Genomic DNA, 24,936 nt, shown 5'->3' on the forward strand with positions numbered 1-24,936 from the left:
AGTTTACATTTCTTGTGACACAAATCTTCAACCTATTACTGGACCGTACACTGTCTTTTTACTTCACATTTGCACTGAGCAGTTGGCAAAATGTAGATTAACCTAACTCACTCTAATAACCATATTCCTACATAAAACTTACCCCTGCACATATATACTGCTTACCTGCAATGCTTAAATAAGAAGATTATTTGTCAAAAAATCAGTCTGGTAAACAGTTGGTTAAAAAATATGCTGAAAATGACTTTAAAAGCATCAAATTAAAGAGTGTGTAAACACCCTGTTTTGAGTTGAATGTGGTTTCCAACAGAGCTTAAATGACAGTAAACTATATAAAAAAAACACTGAAAAAGCCTTGTGGAATTTCACATGGTGTAGTTATGTTTTAAAATCAGATTAAGATTTCCACTGCTGTAGTTTCATCCTAAAAGTTACACTAATAAGATACTTTTTCACAGGAAGTGGGCTGATGGCCATGTTTTATGATGAATTACATTCAATAACATAACTGTTGGCCAGCAGTTAACGGAAAATTAGAGAAACATAACCCCATATTATGTAAAACATTCCATAAGTGATTACATTAGATACTGTCTAAAAATAGAGTGGAATTTCATACTTCTTGCAGATGGCAGCCTTATGAAGGTTTGTTGAGGGACACATGACAGTGGCTGGTGATCAGCTGCAGGGTTTCCTTTTCAGTTTTATGAGCTCTCTTCAGTTGTGGTATGGCCTATTAGACCTGTAACAACATTTCTATAGTTAAGAGTATGTACAGATTTTTACTGATGGATCAAAGGATGCGCAAACAGATGTGACAGGGGTCTGCAGCTGTGATTCCCAGTTACCAGGTGGAAATAAGCAAAAGGACATCAAGAGCAAGGCAAATTTATTTATAAAGCACAAAATAAATGGACAATATTGGAATCATGTAACAAAACTCAATCCCACAGTAAAGTAGGTATGTTAAGAAAAGGCGGATAATAACAGAAAAAAGCAATAACTGAAATATTATGGGAACAGAAGGAAAAAGAGACAGTGGAGCACGTTCTACTAACATGCAGAAAATATACACAAGTGCTTGTTGCACAATTAAACAGGACAAGTAGATGCCAGTGTATAAAGGTGATGAGAGTGTGGATGGTTCAACGTGGCTGTCTGGTTTTATGAGACACTATACAAGCTGCATGACTTAAAAAGGGACATTCAGAGTTGGAATCAGAAATACTTTACTGATCCCCAAGGGGAAATTGTGATTCGTTACAGTTGGTCTGAATTGAAATAGTGAAAGGATAGAGGATTATCAGAAGTAAGAATAGGAGTATGAAGTAGAATTATGTTAATATATAAAGTTATATGTTTTAAGACTGTCAGTGTGTAAAAATATACAAAATATGTGCAATGTGCTACATTCAAACATAAAAAAATGTATTGTGCCATAATGGTTATTACAATATTTACATCAAAAGAATAAAGAATAAGAATAAACACATGTACAGTTATGTGCAGTGAAGACTATCACCAGAGGGGGGCAGTAATGCGACGTCACGACTGCCAACTACGGTAAAACCTCAGAGAAGAAGGCGAAGAAGAAGAACCTGTAGCAGAGTAGCTGTCCTCCATCCATGAAAGTAGTTAGCAAAGCTAACACCAGCGAGCTAACGTCGCCTCAACCAACACGACATGCACACCTATAACAGCTAAAGGCTTGCACGGTAAGGATCAGCGTCACGGAAATATAGTCACGTCTAAATGTCACTCAAAACATCGGACAAAGAAACGCTGAGAGAGCTGAAATATGATCGCTAGCATCGTCTGAGACGTGTCAGGCTGTTTGACAGCTTCCTCTGCTGGGTAGCTAGCAGCGAGCTTAGTGACGGACACTGTTTTAAGTAGCTTTGATGTTTGGAATTGGCTTCTGGTTCCTTGAATCACCTCACATGATCCCGGCTGTGGTTACTTTACGCTAACATGTCATCCTGGAAAATAACCGATGGAGTATAATGACTGTTATCATGACTGAGCGTTTTTTTTTCCTTAGTGTTATAGAGTTGCCGTTACGTTGCAGTAACGTTAGCTAAACAGATTATTAGGAGTCATGTCAGCGCTGAGCCATTGGTTGTAGTTTGCAGATAGCAAGTTAACGTTGAATCTAAGCTGCAAATTATCACAGTGACATTATAGAAACAGAGTTGAATGTGCTAATCATCGAGTAGTGGCTTCACCTAACGTTCACAGCTGTTACAACGAGCAACCAGCCTTCATTAATATAACGTTACTGTAAATTCAACTAATTGCAGCCAACACTGAGAGGGTAGTATTTGTGTGTTGATTCAATGTTTTCTTCCGCAGGCTGGAATTACTTAATGATTTTTGCATAATTAGCATTTATTGATGTTAACACACTTCTAAAGAACCAGAGAGTTATACTAGCACATCATTATGCCCAGTTTAACTCATGATAAGTGCATTTATGTCACAATAGGATGACACAAGGAGCCAATGAATCTAAATGTGTTGACATTTACAAGCCTTTTTTTTCCCTTTTATGCTTTTTATTGACTTGTCCACAGAATACAGTACATTTTCACATAGAAACAGATCCCATCTAGTCCATCATAACATTTCCAATTAGAACATAGGATGTCACGATCCAGGTTAAACAGAAAACAAGCACAATTTCCAATAATAAAAAAAAAAAAATTGTCCTGGTTGTGGTTTACGTTATCCTATGGTTTGTATTTTCTTTCCTCCCTTTATTGTTTTGGGAATACCTCATGTAGGTGGGGACATTTACAAGCCAATTTACTCTGTGATGCTAGGGTCTGTAAGACTAGTTTGTGCATACAGTCTATGTTCATTAGGCAGAGTGAGTTGTCATGTGTCCAGCAATTAAATGTCAATGTAAACCTTGTTTTTTCCCCCAACTAGCTATAACTTCACCCAGTGAAACCACAGGTTGACGTGATGTCAGAGCCTAAGCCCCCCACTCCAACCCCTGGAGACACGTACAAGGGTTGGCTCTTCAAATGGACTAACTACATTAAGGGTTACCAGAGACGCTGGTTTGTTCTGAGTAATGGACTCTTGTCTTACTACAGGTATGTTACATGTATATGGCTAAATTTTTAATATGTAATGAATTTACAGGGTTTTTCCTGGCTCAACAGGAAGCTAAGGTGGTACCTAAGGGGAAGGGGCATGGCAAACAAGGGGTGTTACTAACTTTGATAATGTGTGTTGAAAGTGTGCCGGTGGGGAGGTTGATAGAGAATAGATTTGTGTTTTCATTTTGCTCAGTACACCTAAATTAGTACTTAAAATATCAATGTCAAGCAAATATATTGTTGTTTAATTGCCCTATGGTGAATTAGAAACTGCATTTGACCGTTTTTCATTCTGTTTGTCTCCAGGACCCAGGCAGAGATGGGTCACACATGCCGAGGCACCATCAACTTGGCCACAGCCAATATTGCTGTGGAGGACTCGTGCAATTTTGTCATTTCCAATGGAGGGGCGCAGACCTACCATTTGAAGGCCAGCTCGGAAGTAGAGCGCCAGCGATGGATCACTGCTCTGGAGCTCGCCAAGGCAAAGGCTGTCCGCATGCAGGCTGAATCTGGTGAGAGGGATAACAAATATGTTGCAGAATGCAGGAGAAAGAATATTAAAACATCTTCCACAGCAGCACAAATTCCAGCATCATACAGTATGTGTGTCTTTCTCTTTGTGGAAAGTATTTAAATCTTTTTGTTTTTGTTCCTCAGATGACTCGGGGGACGAATGTCCTGCGGTGCCCCCCACCTCAGGACAGGGTGGAAGTTGCCGTAACTCAGAAGTCCAGTCCACATTACGCACACTCAGCAGCAAGGTGGAGGACCTCAACACCTGTAATGATCTTATTGTCAAGCATGGTTCTGCCCTCCAAAGGTAGAGTGAAACAATATTGTCCAAAGAAAAAAGGGTCATTGTAATTTTTATTTGTTCCTCTATTCATTCCTTTATTCCTCACACACAGGTCCTTGTCAGAACTGGAGGGGCTTCGTGTGGGAGGGGACATGGGGGAAAAGATGAGACAAGTTACCGAAAGAGCCACACTGTTCAGAATCACCTCTAATGCTATGATTAATGTAAGTTACCCAGGTGTTGATTTCTGAGGAAGGCACAACATTGTTGTTGACTCCTTTCCTGAAAAACTGTTTTTGTTTTTGCGTGCTCCCCAAGGCATGTAGAGACTTCCTCTCCCTGGCCCAGAGCCACAGTAAGCGCTGGCAGAAGGCCTTACAGGTTGAAAGAGACCAGAGGATACGGCTGGAGGAGACTCTGGAGCAGCTGGCCAAACAGCACAATCACTTGGAAAGAGCTTTCAGAGGAGCTACGGTCCTCCCCCCGTCATTCAGCAATCCTGCCTTAGGTAACAAAGGTAAGGCTCTTAATATCCCCAGCTGAACTTCCTCCACCTTTGGACCCTTGATGTCACGTACCTGCACCAGTCAACCGAGGCCCATTGAGCCTCATTTATTCTTCCACTGTTTCTCTTCACCTCAGGTGGTGGTTCAGGAAAAGGTGACGCCAGTGACGAGGATGATGACAATGAGTTCTTTGATGCTATGGAAGACCCAGCAGAGTTTATTACTGTCCCTGCTGACCCCAAATATCACAGGTTATTAACTGTCTGTCTTTTTCAAACGTCACTGCAGTGTACTATATGTGTAGTACAAGAGTATTTGCGGTGGGATCCTGTTAGAAAGACCCCTGGTTTAGTTCACAAAGCCTCATTTCCACCAAGCAGTCCGGTTCAGTTTGGTAACATATTAGAATTATATATTTAATTAGCATTTTTTTGTATTTCCATAGTCAAAATTTGTGGATGTTATCAGTAGAACCATCTGTCCCGTTTTTTCAGAGACTGTAAGCACTCCAGCTTTTTTTTGTTTGTTTTGGAAATAAAACCATTCCGTGCACGATCAAACAGGTGCAGACATTTCTCTGCATGGCTTGTGATGAGGAAATATAGAAAGAGCTGGATGGACGATCTGGATTCTCTACTAGTAAAGACAAACAGAGCAACTCATGTTCAGGGTCTGATGTGCATCTACATGTCCTGGTTATATATGAAATGTCTGAGCTGCATTTTTATAAGCCATGATGATCTGGTCATGGGTCACATATCTTGCTGACGTCAAAGTGATGTATCACTCCCTACCAGTTTCTCTCCTTGTGTGCTGTTTTGTTTTAAATGTCATGCTTCCTTGTTTATCTGTCCACCAGGAGATCTGGCAGCAACGTCAGTGGGATCAGCAGTGAGACTGGAATGGACGATCAGTCGGTAAATGTACGTTAAGTTTGTTTTGTGTGAGCAGGCTCTGATTTGTTGACTTGTCCTCTCTGGTTGTCAACACCTCCACAGTCATGTGACCCTCAAGGCTCTTTTTTCCTCCTCCTTCCAGTTTGATGAACTGTCTTTGGCATCCAATCCAGAGTCTCCACAGCCTCTTGAGCTAGAGCCAGTCAGACAAAGACGGACTCGTATCCCCGACAAGCCCAACTATTACCTCAATCTGTGGAGCATTATGAAGAACTGTATTGGAAAGGAGCTCTCAAAGATACCAATGCCTGTAAGAAACTTGTTCTCTTGTTGGTATCCGAGTGGCTTTTCCTTGTGAGAGGAATCATAAATAGTAAAACTTCCTCTCTCTCTCTGTCATTTTGTACCCTCTAGGTGAATTTCAACGAGCCCCTCTCAATGCTGCAACGTCTGTCTGAAGACCTGGAGTACTACGAGCTGCTGGATAAGGCTGCTAAATGTCAGAGCTCTCTGGAGCAGATGTGTTATGTGGCTGCTTTCACAGTCTCTTCCTACTCCACCACTGTCCACCGTACAGGGAAACCCTTCAATCCCCTGCTGGGAGAAACCTTTGAGCTTGATCGGCTAAACGAATGTGGCTACCGCTCCCTCTGTGAACAGGTATGACGAAAGCACACTGCGAAAATAAACATGCTTGAAGGATGATTATGCAAGCACGTTTAATTACCTGGATTGTCTTAAGCCATCACATAATTGTAATTCTCCTCTCTCTTCAATTAACTCGCCTCTTCTCAGGTGAGTCACCACCCGCCTGCTGCTGCTCACCACGCCATGTCTGAGAAAGGCTGGACCCTCAGACAAGAAATTACTCTGGCAAGCAAGTTTAGAGGAAAATATCTCTCCATCATGCCTTTAGGTGAGTGTGTGTGCAGACCAAATAGCTAGTCTGAGCAGCACACTTTCTTATATTTAAAATAATACTTGGGTTAGCAAGCTAAAAATGACCACTGCCACCAGGTCTAACATTATTCCCTCTCTGTCTCAGGTTCTATCCAGTGTTTATTTGACAAGAGCAACAATCACTACTCTTGGAAGAAAGTGACTACAACAGTACACAACATCATCGTTGGAAAATTATGGATTGACCAGGTATATTTAAAGCTGACAAATCCTTACAGCTAACTACTCAGGGATAAATAAATGATATAGATGTCTTTATAGAACACTTTGCTTATTACTTTAAAGGTTTATAATTTAATGCTTCAGCAACAAAACACTTTGTCCCCTTCCAGTCAGGGGAGATAGATGTGGTGAACCACAAGACAGGAGATCGCTGCCACCTCAAGTTTGCTCCCTACAGCTACTTCTCCAGAGATGTACCAAGAAAGGTGATTCGCTTTTCTATACATTGTTGTTTTTAATCATATAAAACGTATTGCATGTGTTTAAAACGTTAAAGAATCTTTCATATATTAAATTAAGCTTTATATCCTCAGTGAGAAAGTTGAAAGTTTCAGTGACCCAGCCATCATGTTGCAAACAGTCAAGCGAAAACAAAGCCTTGCCAACTGGCTGGGTCACAGGCTTTCACAGTTTACAGCTAAACAGTACACTAAAATATGTTTCTGAATACATGTGAGGTAAGAAATAGGCAATGTAGTAACAGAATCTTGATTCATACTTGATCAACATTGCCTAGTTTGACAGTTTGACCACAGTTCCTGAGCAGTGATTGACATGGTTGCATTGGAGACTTCTTGACACTTGCAACTGCCACTAAGAGCACTAGGAGGAGGCAGAGGGACATTTTGTTTTTTTCGCAGTATCTGTCTTGTGTAATTCTGTGTGAATATAGTGACAGTTTCAGCAAATAACTTATTTTTATAAACTGTAGCTTTAAATTTGAATTTTAATTGACAGAAATAATGTTGATAAATTATTTTCAGTGTCGTGGATATGGCTTTCTGCTTTTAATTAACACCAAATAAACAAAATACACTCATTTGCCACTTTATTAGGTGCAATCCAATACAATTTTCTACCTAAGTCTACTTGCAGCATTGAGATCAGAGACTGCAGTATATTGAGAGGTGTCTCTAATATTCATGTGTAATTGAATTTACACATTTCCCACAATGTCAATCAAAAAATGAACATTGTAAATGTAATGGAGGTAGAATTTAGCAGAGCTGCTGTATTTAACTGCATTAGATTTCAGATAACAGGGTGTCCACTAAGTGTAAGTTGAATGTGAATTCCTGTACTGACCACTGTGGGCTCTCTGATTCCACTCTTTAACTGTGAGCTGTGTTTGTCCGTCAGGTAACAGGAGTAGTAACAGATAAGGACGGGAAGGCCCATTATGTGCTGTCAGGAACCTGGGATGAGAAGATGGAGTTTTCTCGGGTGATGCAGAGCAGTAAAGGCGAGAACGGCACTGAAGGCAAACAGAGGACTGTCTATCAGACACTCAAAGCCAAAGAAATCTGGAGAAAGAACCCCTTACCGTGAGTTTCTGCTTTAAAGAAGATTGCTGGTAGAGCTGGGACAGTGTGTACACCTTGTAAGTTGTTGTGACCCTGATCTTTTATGGTGGTGACTTTAGGGAGGGAGCAGAAAACATGTACTTCTTCTCCTCACTGGCCTTGACACTCAATGAACCTGAAGAGGGAGTGGCGCCAACGGACAGTCGGCGACGCCCTGACCAGAGGTTAATGGAGGACGGCCGTTGGGATGAGGCCAATGCGGAGAAGCAGAGGATAGAAGAGAAACAGCGCTCTGTCCGCCGAGAGAGGGAGAGGGAGGCTGTTAAAGCAGCCAGCTCACCTGAGGAAGGTAACAGAGAATGAAATTTGTTTTGGAGTTAACCTCTCTGTCTGGTGTTTCTGTTCAATGTTTTTCTGTCCATTCATCTTCTGCCCACTTTGTCTGTCTTGAAATACCTTGTCTGCCTGTCTCTGTCTCAACTCTAAGCTGTCTGCGAGGATTCAGTCAATGATTCAGCCTTGAAAAGCAAGTACTCTTCTCTTAGCCTTTCCCCACCCTTGATAGAAGCTGCGTTAAAGCTGGGGTAGGCAGTTTTGTGGAAGAGGCAGAGAAAGACCCAAGAATATGAAAATATGCCCTCCTCCTGCAGCTCTCCCCTCTCTGTCCTGAGCCCCTCCCACCAGACAAGCACAGTTTATGCACACAGGTGTTATACAGTATCCTGTATGAGCAGTAGCCATTCATTTCAATCATCTTGATCGCGATTCTGATTCCGATGCTGTCCTGTTTTCTTTGCAAACTTGTGAGCCTTCTAAGCTCTTTGAGATCACATACTGTGACTCGAGGTTTTAGCTAGCTACATAAACATGAACTTAAATTAGCCGCAGCTTTTGACTACGGTTAGCAGAAGGCTAAACTATTGGATGCATTTTTTCTCTATTTCTGAAACGTGTCACAATATTGACACCTTTTGAGTTTCATTTACTGATTCTCTTTCACACTCTGTTTTTTATAAGTCAGTCTTCCTGTTTTGGGGTGCTTTACAGTGTGGGCAGTTGTTGCCAATGCTAGAATAGCAGCTTTCTCTGCAAGATTCTCCACCATTGAATTAGGCTTCACTATCTGAAGGGAGGTGCATGCACATCTGCATTTGTAGAACAGCCAATAAGAACACTTGAAAAGAAAGCCAAGAGGAGATGCAGAAGTTTTTTGTTCTTTCAGACCACTTGAATTACAATATGCTGAAGGTTATTATGGAACTGCCTACCCCAGCTTTAACTCTAGATGCCAAAACACATAAACAATATGTTTTTAATAGGAAGGTACCACATGTTTTCTACATCATCTCTCAAACACTGTTACCATCCCTTCATCCATTTCTGTTCCGTTTAGCTGATGTCGTGGAGACTGGCACAGAAGCAAATGAGGTTTCTGATGAAAGCAAGTATCACTTCACAGCTTACCGTGATATGTCATTTTAAAGGTGCTTTGAGTAGCATTTTATCAAAGCAGTGGCAGCAAAATGAACCATATATATCCATTTATCCATGGGAAGTTGATAGGCTTGTTCTCACTACACTTACTATGTGTCGATAACTTGCTTTTTGTCACGTGCTGTTCAGAACAAAATGGTCAAGATTCTCTCACTTGGCATTTACAACTGTTCTTTTTTATGGTGGGCGGAGCTACAAGTGTCATGATGACAGGTTATATATTACTCAACATCACTAAATTTTTTTACCTTTTTTTCAGTAACTTGAATTCCTTTTAACAGCTGACACCATCACCAAGAAAATCTGTAGCTTGTATCAGCCTCCACATTGCCACCAAGTTAGATTGAATTAAATATAACCTGTTTATGGCTAAAAAAAAATATTTCTTTACAGCACAAATGGGAAAAGGGCAGTTGAGTGCCGCCAAAGATAGCAAGAAAAAGAGGTCCTCTTTGTGACACCAGATGATATATGAGTTAGAGTTTAAAAATGTTTAGAATTTAGCTGTCAAAATATATACTTTAAGAGCCTATTCTGCTTGAAATGCTACCCACAGCACTTCTAAAATGAACATAAACAAGAAATTTGTGTGGCATTTGGATTTTGTTTGAGTTGTGGATTCACATCCTTGTTTTTTGTGCTGGTGTTAAGCTGACACAGAGGACTCTCCCCCTCTCACACCTGTCGCATGCAAGTAGCCTCTTACATTTCATTCACTGTCTTTCTTTGTGTCATCCATCTTCAGATCATACCCAAACCTTTATGTCTTAACTCTCAAAGATTCATCCTCAATTCTTCTATTTTCAGCCCCTTATGGACCAACAATCTCCCCTTATCAAAGCAAGTATTCTGATCATAGCATAATGCATACAGTGCAATTATTTCACATTTTCCAGTAATTCAATTTAGTTGAAGAGCCACTCTGTTCACCATTTCCTCTTTACATCCTCTGCAACTTGCTCTCTCTCAGTGGAAGGCAATGAAGGTCCTCATGGAGCTCAAGTCAAAAGCAAGTCACAACAGTGTTGCTCTTTTTTATCCCCTGTTTTATTTAGTCTTGTTATCTAGGTTTGTGTTGGTAGTCTTTAGGGAACCTCATAGAGGACTGTAGCTCACTGTAGAATTGGCACAAACGTAGAACTTGAATATTATAGAGTAGCATTTTGTCTCGTTGCTCAGTATACTGTGATCCTGTGTAGTGTGGGCATTGGTTGTGAGGATGAATCTTTCTTCATATGGCACAGGAGCAAATTGGCGACTTCATTGAGTAATCGTAATCATAATTAGAAGGGCAGCCAGAGAGGACAGACCTCTTGTCTCGAAAAATGATTTGTGTATCCGCCCTGTGATTGTGATCTGCTCTAAAATGTAGTGGGGTCTTCCTTGGCCCACGCTACAGCTTTCCATCGACTTTTATGAAATTTGGGTCAGTCGTTTTTTCTTTTAATCCTGCTGACAGACAAGCAAACAAACCAAACTGACAACATGTTTGGTTGGTTTGAGTAAGGTGCATCTGAAGACGATGCCATCTGAAACATTAACTATCACTTTGTCAACCATCTGAGAGCATGTCTGCTTCATATAAGCATGATGTGTTAACATGGCTCAGTGGCTTCTTAACCCTCACCTCAGGTCCTTCTAAAGCTTCCTCTCTGTAAAAGTGTGTGTCTTTTCCTTTAGGTGCCCATCCAGACAACTACCAAGCACTGTGGTTTGAGAAGTTTGACGACCCCGTTTCCGGAGAGACCTTGCACATCTACAAGGGCGGTTACTGGGAGGCGAAAGACCAAGGCAGCTGGGACATGTGCCCTGACATCTTCTAACCCCCCCACCGAGTCAGTCTGTCTTCCTCTGTGGTGTACCAACCTCACATCAGCTAAAGGGGGGAATCAAGCCTGACATCGACCTGTCTGCAGTGTCCGTAGCTTCAACTGATCACCTTACTCGACTCCCCTTTTGCAGCAGTAATTTGCTCAGGGTAATGGGCATCTGGACCTCACCCTTCAAAGTAGATGCAATGCTCATTGCAGCTGATTAGTGTTCAGAATCCCCTCTCACTGCCTCTCAGACACTGATGTTTGTCTTTGTCCACTACCTGTCCTCAGTCCAGGGTTCTTTGGTACAGCCTATGAGTTGCATTTGGCAGCAGGTTTTTATGGTGATGTCACAATGCATTTACTTTAAAAGCACTACTATCAGAAGCAGATGACATCTTACAATATACAAGAGTTGCTTAGAGATCGAGAGCTACTACCTAACATGTAGTCTATGTGTTTGTTGTGTTGTGCACTCCTGATTATGACTACTTTTGCGATGAGTTTATTGCAGCTTCCCCAACATGGCGCTACTATGAGTCAATCATACCCAGAGTTTTAAATAGTTCACACAGGAAATATTCATTATACCAGTTTCAGACCACACACATGCAGAGATGCATGGCCTTCAGTGGCTCTGACAGAAAAGATAAATGCTGTTTTTTAAAATAAGTAATTAATGGCGTATTTCAGTTATTATCTTTGGGCTGGTATAAATTAAAAAGTATCACCAACACCAAGACATGATGCAGAGTTTGCCTTTACATTTATAGTAATTTGTGGTGCTACTTCATTCCCTTAAATGAACTCCAGATGTATACTATATCTACACATTAGCCTTTTTTTTAGTTTTTGTACTCCACTAGTCCATTTCACAATCTTTGTGTGATTTTTTTATTTTTTCCTGATATCCCCCAACTCTGCATAAGATACAATTGAGCAGCATGAAAACACTCCATAGTTTAGCTGCTCCTCAGATTTTGGCCCGGTCGTGTGGTTTGGCCATCTTAACAAATAACTGCAGTCTTCTTCTTCACATATATTTACCTTTTTTTCACTATATAAGAATTAAATGTAATTTTTCTATTCTTTTTTGTATTGCGGAAAAATTACATTTCTATGTGTAGTACATTTAGTTTAATAGAAAATATGTTCTTTAGTTAATATGATACCACATTGAAAACCATGAGTTGAAAAGGTAATGTCAAATTCGTATAAGCACCAATGAAAATATGATGTATAGAAATACTAATGGCACTGGGGACGAAAACATTTAGAAACTGCCTTTTTTTCCCATAACCTTTTCCCTTCAGCAGTTCAAAGTAACTTAAGACCAAATCCACCTATTTTGAGTAAGTTGGTACCATTCTGTAGTCGTCATTACAACAGAAGTTTTTCCATTTTTACAAAGTAAATCTTATAACTTTGTTCCTTAGACCCACAGAAACCCTGTAAAAATATGTTTTGTGGGACACCATGACCCTGACCTACGAGGCAATGTCAAGCTCCCCCGACATAAAAGGGGGGCAGAGGATGCGTTTTTTTTTTCCAATTTCTAAAGGGGGCATGCTCAAACTAAAACAGAATGTTAAGTTGCTATTAAAAGAGTGTAGCTGTTGACCAGGTTATTGAGAGCAAGAGCCTCATTAGATTGATCATAGTGTATGAGATTGAGACTAATCCTTCCGTTAAAGATACAACTCTATTTTGATTCTTCACTCGAGCACACAAATTGCAGTATTTTCATATATTAAGTTTGTGCCCTCTTTAAAACAATGTGTATCCACCATTTAAACTCTGCTTTCAAAGTAAATGTTGAGGCTTTCGAACAGTTGAGATTAATTGTAAGTGCAGCGGAGCTGCGTGCTGATTTCTGCTGGCTCAATGATTCGTGAGGCAAGTGTGTTTTGTCTTCCTGGTTTCCTTCAAAACTTCTTGATCATAGCTTTAATCTTGACGTAGGATAGTTTAGTTGTCGTGTGTTGTGAGTGTAGTTTTTTAACAGACAGCAATAAGAGTGCCTCAGTGTGTATACATGTGGCACAACATGAAATGTGTGAACGCTGCAAAAAAATTCTGTCATTGTGTTTGTCGTTCTCTGTCATACGAGTGAAAGGACTGTGTGGCTGGTGGAAAATCGAAAATTCATTTTATATTCAAGTGTACTTAAAAGGAGAACACTGAAAATGAATCGCAAAACAACATTGCAAATATTTCTGTGTAAATATATTAAAGTAATTGTAATATTAACTGGTATTGATAGAGAATCTAATGGCAGTTATGCACTTTTGTTTTCTTTTACGTCATTGTTTACTCAAAACTGGATGCATTTTGTCTAAGCTCAGTGTACACTGAGTCACCCTCGACCGGCCAGGCTGGCTTTATTTTAAATGACATTAATTTGTTTTAGTCTGAACCATCTCTTACTGTGATTTACTGTTGTTTTCATACATCATTTAAACACATGATGAAGAGCGTGTGTGTTTTAAATTACATATTTCTGTCTGTCTTGTCTTTTTCAACATATATATATATATATATATATATTTTTAGCCACTGCTCTTAATTGCGTAGCTCCATCTTTTCATGTGCATCTGATTTTTTTCTTATGTTTCTACCTTTTTCATCCCTTTATTGTTTCTTGTTATGAACTGTCACTTTACACAACGCCACAGCTTCCCACAATTCTGCTCCTGCACTTACATACATCCATTATCTGTCATGCCCTTTATGATTTTACAGTCAGCTTGTGATGTTGGCGACTGAGGAGTTTGTCATTTTGTGAGTTTGTTGTGAAAACTTTTCCTAAACCATCAATTCGCTAAATGCAAACATATGTACCTTAGTTAAAATGTACATATGTACTGACTCACACCTTTTCTGTCCTTCAATGCAGTGTTTTTTAAACAGAATTGTGTTAGAGGTTGTCATTATTAAAGACTGAATGAAGTGCTTACCTTTGGTGGTTTTTATTTTACCAAGCTAAGCAGCATAAAAATGCTGAAAAATGTTAGTAAATGATTTGAAAAGATAGTTTTGTTTTAGAAATGTACAGCGCCATCTGTGTAGTTAACTCAGGTTTCAGGCTGCCACACCCTGTAGCTGACAGAGATCATTTTACAAAGACAGCTGGAAAAATGTAGTGGGTGTAATGTAGTTTAATGGATGTACTAAGAGACTGGCTATACTTGGAGAAAAAAAAAACTTTTGTGGGGGGTAATTAAAACAACAAGTGAGTCAGCATGCACACCACCAGGTCCCTTAAACTGAAGCAGCTTTTCCTATTGTGACATCAAAATGTCATCTGTGAAAAAAGCCCCTGTTAAATCACATGTGGTAGCTAACTTATTGTCATCATATGAAGTATTCAGATAAGTTGCTTTAGTAAGAGTGGCAACAGGGTCTGCATAATGATGGTATTAGTCCATTACATAAAGAAAAACAGCCTTGTTGTGAATGTGCAATATCTTCAGTAGGGCTGACAAGTTCAAATGTGTGGGTTTTGGGGTCATGTTGCAACCAAGACAAGTCCATGTCCCTGACCGTCTTCTCTTTCCACTGATGTACTTGTCAAACGCCTTTGTCTTTGCTGCACCAGAGGAACACTCAATCTCAAAGCCCACCTGTGCTTGGACCTCGTCCATACTACCAGGCATCATCCAGTAGGCTGGAAAGTCAGTGACTGTCTTAATCCCCAGTGTCCACACTGCTACTTTAAACAGGAGAGCTCCAACATGTGTACAAGACACTGCTATGCTAGCCATGTGTGTGCAGAGTGCACGCTCCAGTTGGCAACAGGAACTGGTTACCCATGGCTTGGTAGCAGGTTCACTGTAGCAACAGCAGTGTGCTGGTTGGAAAGCAGACTTAGTGAACGTTAACAACCAAACTGTGGCCTAAATGAAAGACAACCTGACCAAATGACTAAATGTCTTGGAAGAAGAAGTTATGTTGAGTTTAGAGTGGTGACACAAAGAGATCTGAAAATCTGCAGGACCTGCACCCATCCACTGCTCCAGTGTGTGAGAGCTCACACAGACAAAGTAGGAAAAACATCTGTAAATGCATTGGGAGGACTTGTTTAGATCATCAGACAACTCTTTGTGTGCATACAGACTGAGCCTGATAATTCCCTTTTTTTTTTTCAAAGTAGCCTTCTGTGCATCTTTGCTCAGCTTCTATCAGTAAGAAATGTTGCACTTGATCTTCACCTGGTCCATTCATGTTTTCTTCTCTGTTGATTTGTGTTTGTCATCAGTGTGTACTTATGGTTGAAAATGAATGAATGAATGTAAAATGGCCACCACTACACAGAATGCAATGTGCCATGACGTATGTAAAAATATCATATTACTAGCAGAAGTCCTGCATCTACGATTACATTTAAGTAAAGTAATATGAGAAAGTATTAGTACTAGTAGAAGTACTGTTAGCTAAGTGTACTTAAATATCAAACTAAAAATATTTTGAAAATGACTGACTAAAATACGCATGCTTTAGCTGACTGACTTTTTATTCTTTTGTACAGTTTTGGTCTATAACAAGGGATCATAATTTATAAACTGACTGTGTGTTTTGTGAGGAGGGACCTGATTTGAAACAGAGGCCTACTTAGTAACTAACAGTCAAATTTATGTAGAGGTGTAGTAAAGTGGAAGTAGAAAGTAGCATCTGTAACTATTAAGGCTTTAGATTAGATTAGAGTTTCATTTTCTGGGAACCAAAAATAATAACCTGCCAAACCCTTAGAACGGTATAACATCTTTGTGATACATTTTTACAATGATTGAGTTCAGGAGCAAGACAGATAAATATGTATATAGAGAGAGAGATTATGAGTAATATCAGAAGCAGGAGTGTCTCTTCTCTGGGAATTGTGGGGGATTTTGCAGTGTGGGGGGGTTTACAGTCCTAAATTGAAACTCTAAAACAGCAGGTATTATCCAGGCTAATTCCAGTATTTTATCATATTTAAATATTTACATTTATTACATTTTTATTTGACTAACTTAAGGCCAGTAAATTTAATATAGAATTGTTATTCCTATCAGTGTGGTGAAGGTTTTGGTACAGCATTTTGACCTCAGTGTGAGGGGTGGGGTGGTGTGTTTAGAGACTGTTTATATTGAATAAATACAATGTAAAAATTCAAACAGTCTGAAAAGATACATACATCTCCTCGCGTGTGTATGATCCAAATTTTATCTCTGTATTTACAAGAAAAGAAAAAAGAAAAAGAAAACACTAGCTCCGCCCCTCACGAGGGAGAGTTTGGGCCTGACTCGCCCCTTCACACGGCAGGCGTGGGGGTTTAAAACGAGCGCGTCTCTCCGCATGACATCAGCATCTTTGTTTACTAGCTAGGCAGGGTACATCCTCACATCTCCCTGCGCTAGCATTAGCATTAGCATTAGCAGTGCTGAGTTTGCTGTTTACCATATAGGGTGTGTAAATTCACTGTGTTACTGTGTGGTTAATTTACTAAATTAGGAATATGTCGGTTAACGGACCTGGAGAAGACTCCACAGACGCAAAGAGTAGCGACGGACAATGGTAAGTCACGGTTAATTTCGCTTAGTTAGCTAGTTATTAAGTTAGCTATCTTTATTTCTAGCAGCTCATTGTTGTCCTGACCAACAATGGTGAGGAAGCTGTTCGTCTTTGTTAATATTCCAAACTCCCCTCTATCCTGTAAGTAACATAAAACTTCACCCGCTAGTTATTAATGAAATACTAGCTTTTGTTTGTGTGTCTACAGATTGTTTTAGCACTGTGTTATTCATGTCATAACGTTATATGAAGCAGTACTGCAGGTTTAAAGACTGCTCACTTTAAATGCCTCCTCCTCCTCACCTTGGATTAGCGGTTTCTTTTGTGTGCATTGCTGTTGATTTAAAGATTATGGAGTGTTTTATGGTGTTGTTGTCCCTCAGGTCAGGGTCGTCTTCGTCTGCCTCTGCTCCCATGGACGTGGACGCCAAGCCCAGCGCACACAGCTTCAGATACAGTCTGAATTTCCCCAGCATCGGCCAGTGCATCATCATCAACAACAAGAACTTTGACAGAAAAACAGGTCTTTATTTTGGTCTTTCTTTTTTTTTTTGGTCAGGGTATTTGGCATAACTTAAACTGCTCTAAACACTTGTTAAACCAGGTTTAAATTGAATTTTTGTAGTGCTGAATATCATTAACATAAAGTTATTACTTTAGTACAGTAGACTCTGGTGGTACCAGCAATATATGAATAATTACTTGCTTTGCATATCTTTGTATGAGTGTAATCTAAATGGTAAATAACCTTGGGTTTTAGACTAGGCAGACAAAGTAAAGATTAGGCTCACACGACAGGGACTTGTTATTTGCTTTATTTTATACATAAATGTATTATCCAAATATTAATTTGTAGTAATAGTGACAAGATAATGAAAACAATTACTTGTAGTCCCTCGCCTCACATATTACCTGTGGAAAATGTTATATTTGATACAGTGCCTGGTTCAGATTTAATCTCTAATGCTCTACTTAGTGCTGAAACTCTTTAGCAGAAATGTTTAAGTAAGTAATTTTAAGTAAAGATAAGTATCAGGTGGTTACATGAACTTTAAGGTGAATATTTACATGCCATTCTTTTCTCAGTGTCATTGTAATTTAAATAGTAAATACCCTTGAATTTTTGTCTCTAGTCTGACAAAATAACTCTTCTCATGATAGGCACTTGTTATTTGTCACATTTTCAACACCAATTTCACATCAAAAAAGTAATTTATAGTTACAGTGTAATAAAAATAATGATTTGGTATCCCCAGTCATTCTCTCTTGATGTCAGGTTTGGTGGTATTTTCCTGCAATCCAAAAAAAGATTCATCGAGATTTCAAATTGTGCCATTTTGAAAAGCTTAAATAATCTAGACCAGTGGTTCCCAACAGGTCCAGGTCCAGGTTCAGGTCAAGGTTCAAAAAGTTTAATACATATTTAGGGTCATACTTGCATTTGGCCATGTCATTGAGCTTGTTTTCTGGCTCTCTCAAATTGTTTTTTGTTAGTCAATCACTCTACAGCAGGAAACAGCAATTAAAAAATAAAAGCTCTGTGCTAGAAATTCACTGTTTTTTAAAATAAAATGTGTTTTCTACAGACGTGACACATTCGGGAGTCACTTGGCGTCCATTCAGAATGGACCCACAACCCATTTTTGGACTGGGACCCACCAGTTGGAAACCACTGATCTAGACTAAACCAAGAAGTTAGTCCAGGGTTAATGGTTCTCTTGGCTCAGATGTACACCATTAAATATTTCATTAGGAGTAAGAGGTTAGCTGGCTGTAAAGGTGCCTTTGGTATCCGTGTAGTGTTGTTTCCAGTTCCCACACAGGCATCTCTACTTGGTCCCTCAGTTATAGTAGATTACTTTGGTGTGAGGACATCCCTGTCAGAAAGCTGAGTGAGGGGGACTCCTTCTTTAGATGTCACTCATGGATCTGCCTTTAATTGTGAGGGGATGCCACTTCTATGCAGTTGGTCAATCGGCAATTGCTTGATTACCTTGAACTTCACGGTGAGATCTCTAATCAGTGGGGCTCACTTTTCCTCTGTCTGGTGACAAGTTTGTGTTGGGCAGGTTTGTCTGTCCGACTGCATCAGCAGGACTGATGATAAGTGTGAGCTCCACAAAAGTTCTTTACAGAAATGGACATCTCAGTGTACAACAGAGCAGATCAATCATCTGGCATCCACACCTTCATGAGGCTGTGTGCTCAGGGACCCAATTTACTCGTGTTGCCATGGATCCAATTTAACTGCATCCCATGCCAGTTAATGAGATGTTCACGTTAGCTCTGTCGAAGGCCTTTCGCTGGCTTTAGTGAGAATGAGAACAAGCAGGCAGTTGTACTTATCCTTGTATGCATCATTACATTTAATAAGATAATTCAATAACTCCCGGTCTAGCATGCCATCAGTGGCTCTTCAGGAAGTTCAGGTACCCACATGACACACTGTATGATCTGGCATCACATGTGTACCCGTGGTTTAATTAGTTCCTCTTTCATGTTTGATAAACACTGTGGAGAATTATGTGTATGTGAAAGTTAAGTCTGTACATTTATTGAACGGCCCAGTCCCTTGGATATTGTGGTAGTCTTCTTTTAGCGTGGCAGGATATAGAAGGACAGCCATTACAGCTTTGTCACGTGTGTCCTTTTGATGCTCATAATCATTTTGTAAAGCAGGACCCATAAGGGAATGTTTATCCAGTGCGTCCTTCTGTTTGGATATAAAGATGTCTGCTGTCTACAATAGTTGGAGAGACTGTATGACCTCAGTCCTTGCCTACTTTTTAGTCGCACTGTGCAATGTAAGCTTGAAAAGCTGCTATGCGGTTATTGAAAGAGCCTCTATTATCTGTCTGAGAAGACCTTGGGATATCAATGCAAGCGAGTGCAACTTCAGTCTGCTCTGTCTGCATCACCGTTACTGTATAACGTCTCATTTTACTGTCAGACTTGTGTTTGACAAACCCGTATAGCAGGACTAACCAAACACACATGACTGCTTGGTCAACAATGTTCCATGAGCAAGAACATTATATTAGTGGGATAAACATCAGCAGTGGTTTAGCCTGTTCAACCAAGAAAAAGATTCCTGTTATGGTAGATATGTGTACACTTTGACACAACTCTGTAATTTCCCATGTATGTTTCCAGGATAATCGCAGCATTTTGTGCCAGAGCAAATAAGATTTAGTGTAAAAGCAGGGAAAGTGACCACAGTTACTGTACCTAAATAAGAGGTGTTCACTCCTGTCTTAGGGATCTCTTATATATATTGAACTGCCTCTTTCCCAGCAGACACTTTAACACGTCATAGAAGAGAAAGAACAGGTGTAACGAATAACTTACAATGGCTCCGTACTATTCAGGTGTCCTAATCAGCCACGACAGTTTGACAGCAATGCTACTCACCCAGCAATAATTTAATTATTTACACCTGTGTAGGTGTTTTCACCTTTTCTGGCCAATTAGTTTGAAGATATGTGGAACTTATGTGAGGTAACCAGACAAGAAAGGGTGCACTCTAAAGTCCCACCATCACAGTATGGGTGTGTGCAGGTTGGGCGTGGTTTTCACTTCAGTGAAATGTCGCCCACAAAACAAGCCGAATCCATGGCCCTGTGAGGCACGTAAACAAAATACCCCGCATACTAGGGGTGTACTAATACGTCATCTTTAAGATATGCCTTTAATTTGAAATTCTCATGGCATGTCTGTGTCGCCATTTCCATCTAAGCACACCTGCTTCCTAAACATTCAAACAGTGCTAGCTGCCTATTGCCACCCAGACTATGGTAATTAAGCAAGAAGAAGACAATGAGGGTATTAATTGTTACAGTGTCATATACATTGCAGGCACCTGAATTTAATCAAAATTGTATTGTGCTAGACTTTGTGATATCGGCAAATATCGTATTGTTGTCCAAAGCATCGATGTAATATTGTATTGTGGGAAAACTTGTGATAGAAGAAGTCTCACTGGCTAAAACAATTAATCATCTTTGTGTCGGGTATCGTGGGTGTGCAGGGCCTTTTACAATTTATAACAAACTTGTCTACAGTGTGTGCTGATGGTTAAATCTGTTTACGGGGAAGCGAAATATGTTGGTTCCTTTTTAAAAATATTTTTTGTAGTTGCATTTTCATTGTGTTCAAGTAACCGGATTGTCTTTGCTTTGTTATTTAAAGGCATGAATCAACGAAACGGAACAGATGTCGATGCAGCCAATGCTATGAAAGTGTTTGGGAAGCTGGGTTATAAAGTGAAGGTTTACAACGACCAGTCAGTCGAGCAGTTGAAACAGGTTTTAATCTCTGGTAAGTTCAGAATTCACCTGCTGTTTTTTATAACATCTTGCACAAAATATATATTAAATGCTGTACATTTCTGTTTATTCAGCATCAAAGGAAGATCACAGCTGCAATGCCTCGTTCGTCTGCGTCCTGTTGAGTCATGGAGACGAGGGTGTGTTCTTTGGCACAGATGGTTCAGTAGAGCTCAAGTACCTGACGTCACTTTTTCGAGGCGATCGCTGCAGATCGCTGGTGGGAAAACCCAAACTCTTCTTCATCCAGGTATTGTAAGAGTTCGTCTCCTTCCTGCGCTGACTTCCATTGAGCTTTGCTAAAGTGACGTGTAACCAAGTGTCGTTTTGTTTGTGTGCACATCGAGTAGGCTTGCAGAGGCACTGATCTGGATGCAGGCATTGAGACAGACAGTGTAGAAGATGGCATCACCAAGATCCCTGTAGAAGCTGACTTTCTCTATGCCTTCTCCACAGCTCCAGGTTAATACTCACACAAACACCGTATACTTATTAATCCCTTTTTTATTTATTGTATTGACATGCCCATTATTCAATCACTCTTCTGTCTACAGGCTACTACTCATGGAGGAACACTATGACCGGTTCCTGGTTTATGCAGTCACTGTGTGATATGATCACCAAATATGGGAAAGACGTGGAGCTTCAGCACATCATGACACGAGTGAACCACAAGGTGGCAGTAGAGTTTGAGTCTGTCTCTAATTCACCAGGCTTTCATGCAAAGAAACAGATCCCATGCATTGTGTCAATGCTGACCAAAGAGATGTATTTCTCTCCTTGAAGTCATCAGAAGCCTACGGCCTTCATCTGTGGGAGAAAGGCGTGAAGATGTGTACAAGTTGGTGTTGGTGAATTATTTTAGTTACACTGTCTGACTGAATATCTCTTGACACCTCAGCTAACATGTTTCTGGGAGAGTAGATGTGTCACTTTTCACAAGCTTGGTGTTATAGGGTACTTTATGTGTGGAGTACAGTTCTGAGATAAGGCATTAAAAGTTTACGCCTTCTGAAATATTATTCTGTATTTTCTCTTAAACATTTAACCTGATAAAGGTTATTTTTTAAAACAATGTCAATTTGAAATAAAAACAAAAAACAACACTGAAAAATAATGAATCTAAAGATAAAACATGATCGACCTTGTAATTCCAAGTTCACAGTTTCCTACCAGTGAATGCCTCTTTTCTCTTTACACTGTACACATTTCAGGGAAACATTTTGGGAGCCAGTTTAATAGGAAGTTTGACCTTCTATATTTGTTAATCATGAAACCATAGATGGGCTTCCTGCTCTACATCAGTTGTTTTATGAGTCAGCAGTTTATTTTAGACGTTTGTAATGAAGGGATCATGTCTGTCATTTCTGTGCCTGTTGTTTTTTCATATACATTATTTTTTTTTAAATATTGAGTCAATGTAGCGAAACCAGTAATAATTATTCACTGAAACAGTACGTGATGAGCTGTGTGAAGCCAAGATGCTGCACTCAGCAGGTAAATTTAACAGTTTTGTGTAGCAAATTCAGGATTATCCATCAAGCTATCTTGTTGGTTTTTTCAGAATTACATTTTTTTTATGTTTTTCATTTTCTAAATATGGATTTCTTTGAATGAACTGGTGCCTGTGAAAGTTCTCATATAAGTCAGTGTAAGGCTTCATAGCATGCATGAGTAAAGCCATCGAACTTGCACAATGTTTTCATTTTTCAGTTTCATACTTGAACACAAGTTTACATTTCATGCTAGGCTGTATCTTGTATTTATGGTTTTTAAGGCTTAAAAGGAAAATAGGGTGCATTTTCGCTTCGCTTTAATACTTACAGCTATTAACTTCTTAAAAAATGATTTCCAGTCAGCTGTTTTGAAACAGTGAGTCATACTTTTGTATGTAATGATCAGCAGTGAGTGATTTATAACAGACAAAGCACAATTTGATGGTGTACTAATCCAGGTGCTGGTCATTTACGAGTAAATGTTTACAGCAAACCAGCTAAAATCACTTTTGCTGTTAAAATATTTCACTGGTTGACAATCCAGTTTTTAAGTTGTATCCTACGTCACTATTTGGCTTCTTTTTTATATCACTATTTTGTAAGCAGTGATACTGTGAGGTTGGTGTAATGCTTTCCTGAAAAATAAAAACCACTTTCCATTGTTTTGTGTGTAAATGGTGTTACTGGTTTTGTTTTTGGCTCTTACAGTAGAGAAAATCAACATCTATGGTGCTCCTAAAAATTTAAGCGCTCACATTCTCATGTGGCATTGGTTAACTATGGTACATGTACCACTGGTGGTGCGTGAGTTCCCTCTAGTGGTATGCGGAGGAATCTTAGAAATGTTTTTTTAAAAATTGAATAAATTACATATATATATTGTCATCAAAATACTACATTTAAAATGAAAATACTTAGACTATGAGATCCCTAAAATGTAATTTGAAATAAGTTTTGCATTTCCAGTAATATTTTTGTTTCACATCAGTCTGCCACAGTCATGAACATAAGTGTTGTGTGAAAGAGTTTAAGTGCCAGTTCTACTGTTAGTGCTTTGTACAGCAAGAACGGCTACAGCAGTAATAAAAAATAAATAATATTCTGACTGAGAATTAACCTGCCTTCTGCATTAACTGCCCGTAGCTGGGTTTAGTACATTATCCTGTGCAATAGTCAACCTCTACAAATGCAGTAAAGGGTCTAATTGTTCACACAGTCTTGAGTGTAAACAGGCAGGATTACTCCAGATTTGGCAGGCCTGGAGGTGAGAAGAACTGGGCCACCAGATCCCGAGGCCCTCGGCCAAATAAAACTGGGCCTCAGATTCCTTCACTGCCAACACAAACGCACTTTACCTAAACTAGCTGTAACAAACAACAGGCCACTTAGTACCTGCTGGATGTGGTGAACGCAGAGGCGGACACTTATACAACACTTACAAACACCAGCAATATCAGAAGATGATTTAACAAATTGCACCACAATATAGCCACAAATGGGTGCAAGTATACAAGCATGACAGGCGCTCAATTTCCTTATCCTTTTTAATGCTAAGATTAAAGTTTTGGGATAAACTCTGCAGCATATGCAATCTAAAGTAAATAATTCCTTACCAGTGAGACTGTTAATTTTATTGTATTCACTGTTATTCACATTAGACTTGAACTTCAAAGAGTTTACAATTAAACTGGAGAATATTTTACAAATTATTAATAATCTGATCAAGTTATCAAAACAGATTTTGATAACAATTTCAACCCATGAATCACTGCAGCTCTACAGTCAAGCATATGGTGTTAATATGTAAAGTTATTGTGACCTGTTCCAGTTGGAGGTGCTAATGAGCCAACAAAGACTTACCTGTATTTAAAAACAACTGTATGTCCCTTCATTGCCGCTAAAAACATCTGTAAATACTTGAGACACTCCTGTATAATAATATAATCATAATATAATCGAGGACATCAGCCCTGTAATAAATAGGCTACAAGTATTAAGGTATCTTACCTTTTGACAATTATTTGATGGGGCTGTTTGAACTCTGTGGTACTTTTTGAGCCCATTTCACATAATATTTAAATGTATTATTATTATTATTTTTATTATTGTTGTCATTAATATTATGTAAATTCTCAGTCTGTTCTGGACAAATTTCCTTTTTAGTGACTTTTATATATATATATATATATATATATATATATATATATATATATATATATATATATATATATATATATATATTGCTCTGAATCATGCAGGTTTTTCTCTTTGTGGCCATTTTTTGTTTTAGTTGTATGTCTTTGAGGCAACACTTTGCTAAACGTTTTGAGTTTTGCATTAAAATGACTGCTGTTATCAATTTAAGACTGGTAAACAATTTCTAAGAAATAAACAGGCTGATATTGATGATGTTCTCAAAGTGTGAGGTAGGAGTTTCCGTGTGGTCCCTGAACGCAGCACAAG

At 39.3% G+C, this 24,936-nt stretch overlaps 2 protein-coding genes across 6 annotated transcripts; both read left to right on the forward strand.

The window, feature by feature from the left end:
• Nucleotides 1-1,562: 1,562 nt before the first annotated feature.
• Nucleotides 1,563-12,026, forward strand: osbp (oxysterol binding protein). Of its 5 annotated transcripts, XM_078166180.1 has the most exons (20): nt 1,582-1,715; nt 2,932-3,101; nt 3,414-3,622; nt 3,768-3,930; nt 4,019-4,130; nt 4,225-4,423; nt 4,549-4,663; nt 5,272-5,335; nt 5,451-5,618; nt 5,723-5,968; nt 6,104-6,224; nt 6,354-6,457; nt 6,601-6,696; nt 7,631-7,815; nt 7,914-8,143; nt 8,282-8,320; nt 9,188-9,235; nt 9,940-9,978; nt 10,096-10,128; nt 10,259-10,495. In XM_078166180.1, the coding sequence occupies exons 2-20, from the start codon at nt 2,968-2,970 to the stop codon at nt 10,354-10,356; spliced, it is 2,403 nt and encodes an 800-aa protein (XP_078022306.1). In that variant the 5' UTR covers nt 1,582-1,715; nt 2,932-2,967; the 3' UTR covers nt 10,357-10,495. The 5 variants fall into 5 exon arrangements, with proteins under 5 accessions (XP_033479324.1, XP_078022306.1, XP_078022307.1 ...); XM_078166181.1 differs by lacking the exon at nt 8,282-8,320; XM_033623431.2 differs by lacking the exons at nt 9,940-9,978; nt 10,096-10,128; nt 10,259-10,495 and adding an exon at nt 10,969-12,026.
• Nucleotides 12,027-16,420: 4,394 nt separating this feature from the next.
• On the forward strand, nt 16,421-23,148 carry casp3a (caspase 3, apoptosis-related cysteine peptidase a). The gene is made up of 6 exons (XM_033623434.2): nt 16,421-16,655; nt 17,036-17,175; nt 20,841-20,969; nt 21,052-21,227; nt 21,328-21,439; nt 21,532-23,148. Exons 1-6 carry the CDS (start codon nt 16,597-16,599, stop codon nt 21,759-21,761), a joined length of 846 nt encoding a protein of 281 aa, XP_033479325.1. The 5' UTR covers nt 16,421-16,596; the 3' UTR covers nt 21,762-23,148.
• Nucleotides 23,149-24,936: the final 1,788 nt, after the last annotated feature.

Source organism: Epinephelus lanceolatus, chromosome 3 (assembly GCF_041903045.1).
Source record: "Epinephelus lanceolatus isolate andai-2023 chromosome 3, ASM4190304v1, whole genome shotgun sequence".
In the NCBI taxonomy this organism is placed as follows: Eukaryota; Metazoa; Chordata; class Actinopteri; order Perciformes; family Serranidae; genus Epinephelus; species Epinephelus lanceolatus.

Bases quoted from the DNA above. Each gene is read 5' to 3' on its own strand.
- osbp (XM_078166180.1), top strand. From the start codon at position 2,968: ATGTCAGAGCCTAAGCCCCCCACTCCAACCCCTGGAGACACGTACAAG. The intron at 3,623-3,767 runs GTGAGAGGGATA...TTTGTTCCTCAG, and splicing joins CCGCATGCAGGCTGAATCTG to ATGACTCGGGGGACGAATGT. The intron at 4,664-5,271 runs GTTATTAACTGT...TCTGTCCACCAG, and splicing joins GCTGACCCCAAATATCACAG to GAGATCTGGCAGCAACGTCA.
- casp3a (XM_033623434.2), top strand. From the start codon at position 16,597: ATGTCGGTTAACGGACCTGGAGAAGACTCCACAGACGCAAAGAGTAGC. The intron at 17,176-20,840 runs GTCTTTATTTTG...TGTTATTTAAAG, and splicing joins GAACTTTGACAGAAAAACAG to GCATGAATCAACGAAACGGA. The intron at 20,970-21,051 runs GTAAGTTCAGAA...CTGTTTATTCAG, and splicing joins GAAACAGGTTTTAATCTCTG to CATCAAAGGAAGATCACAGC.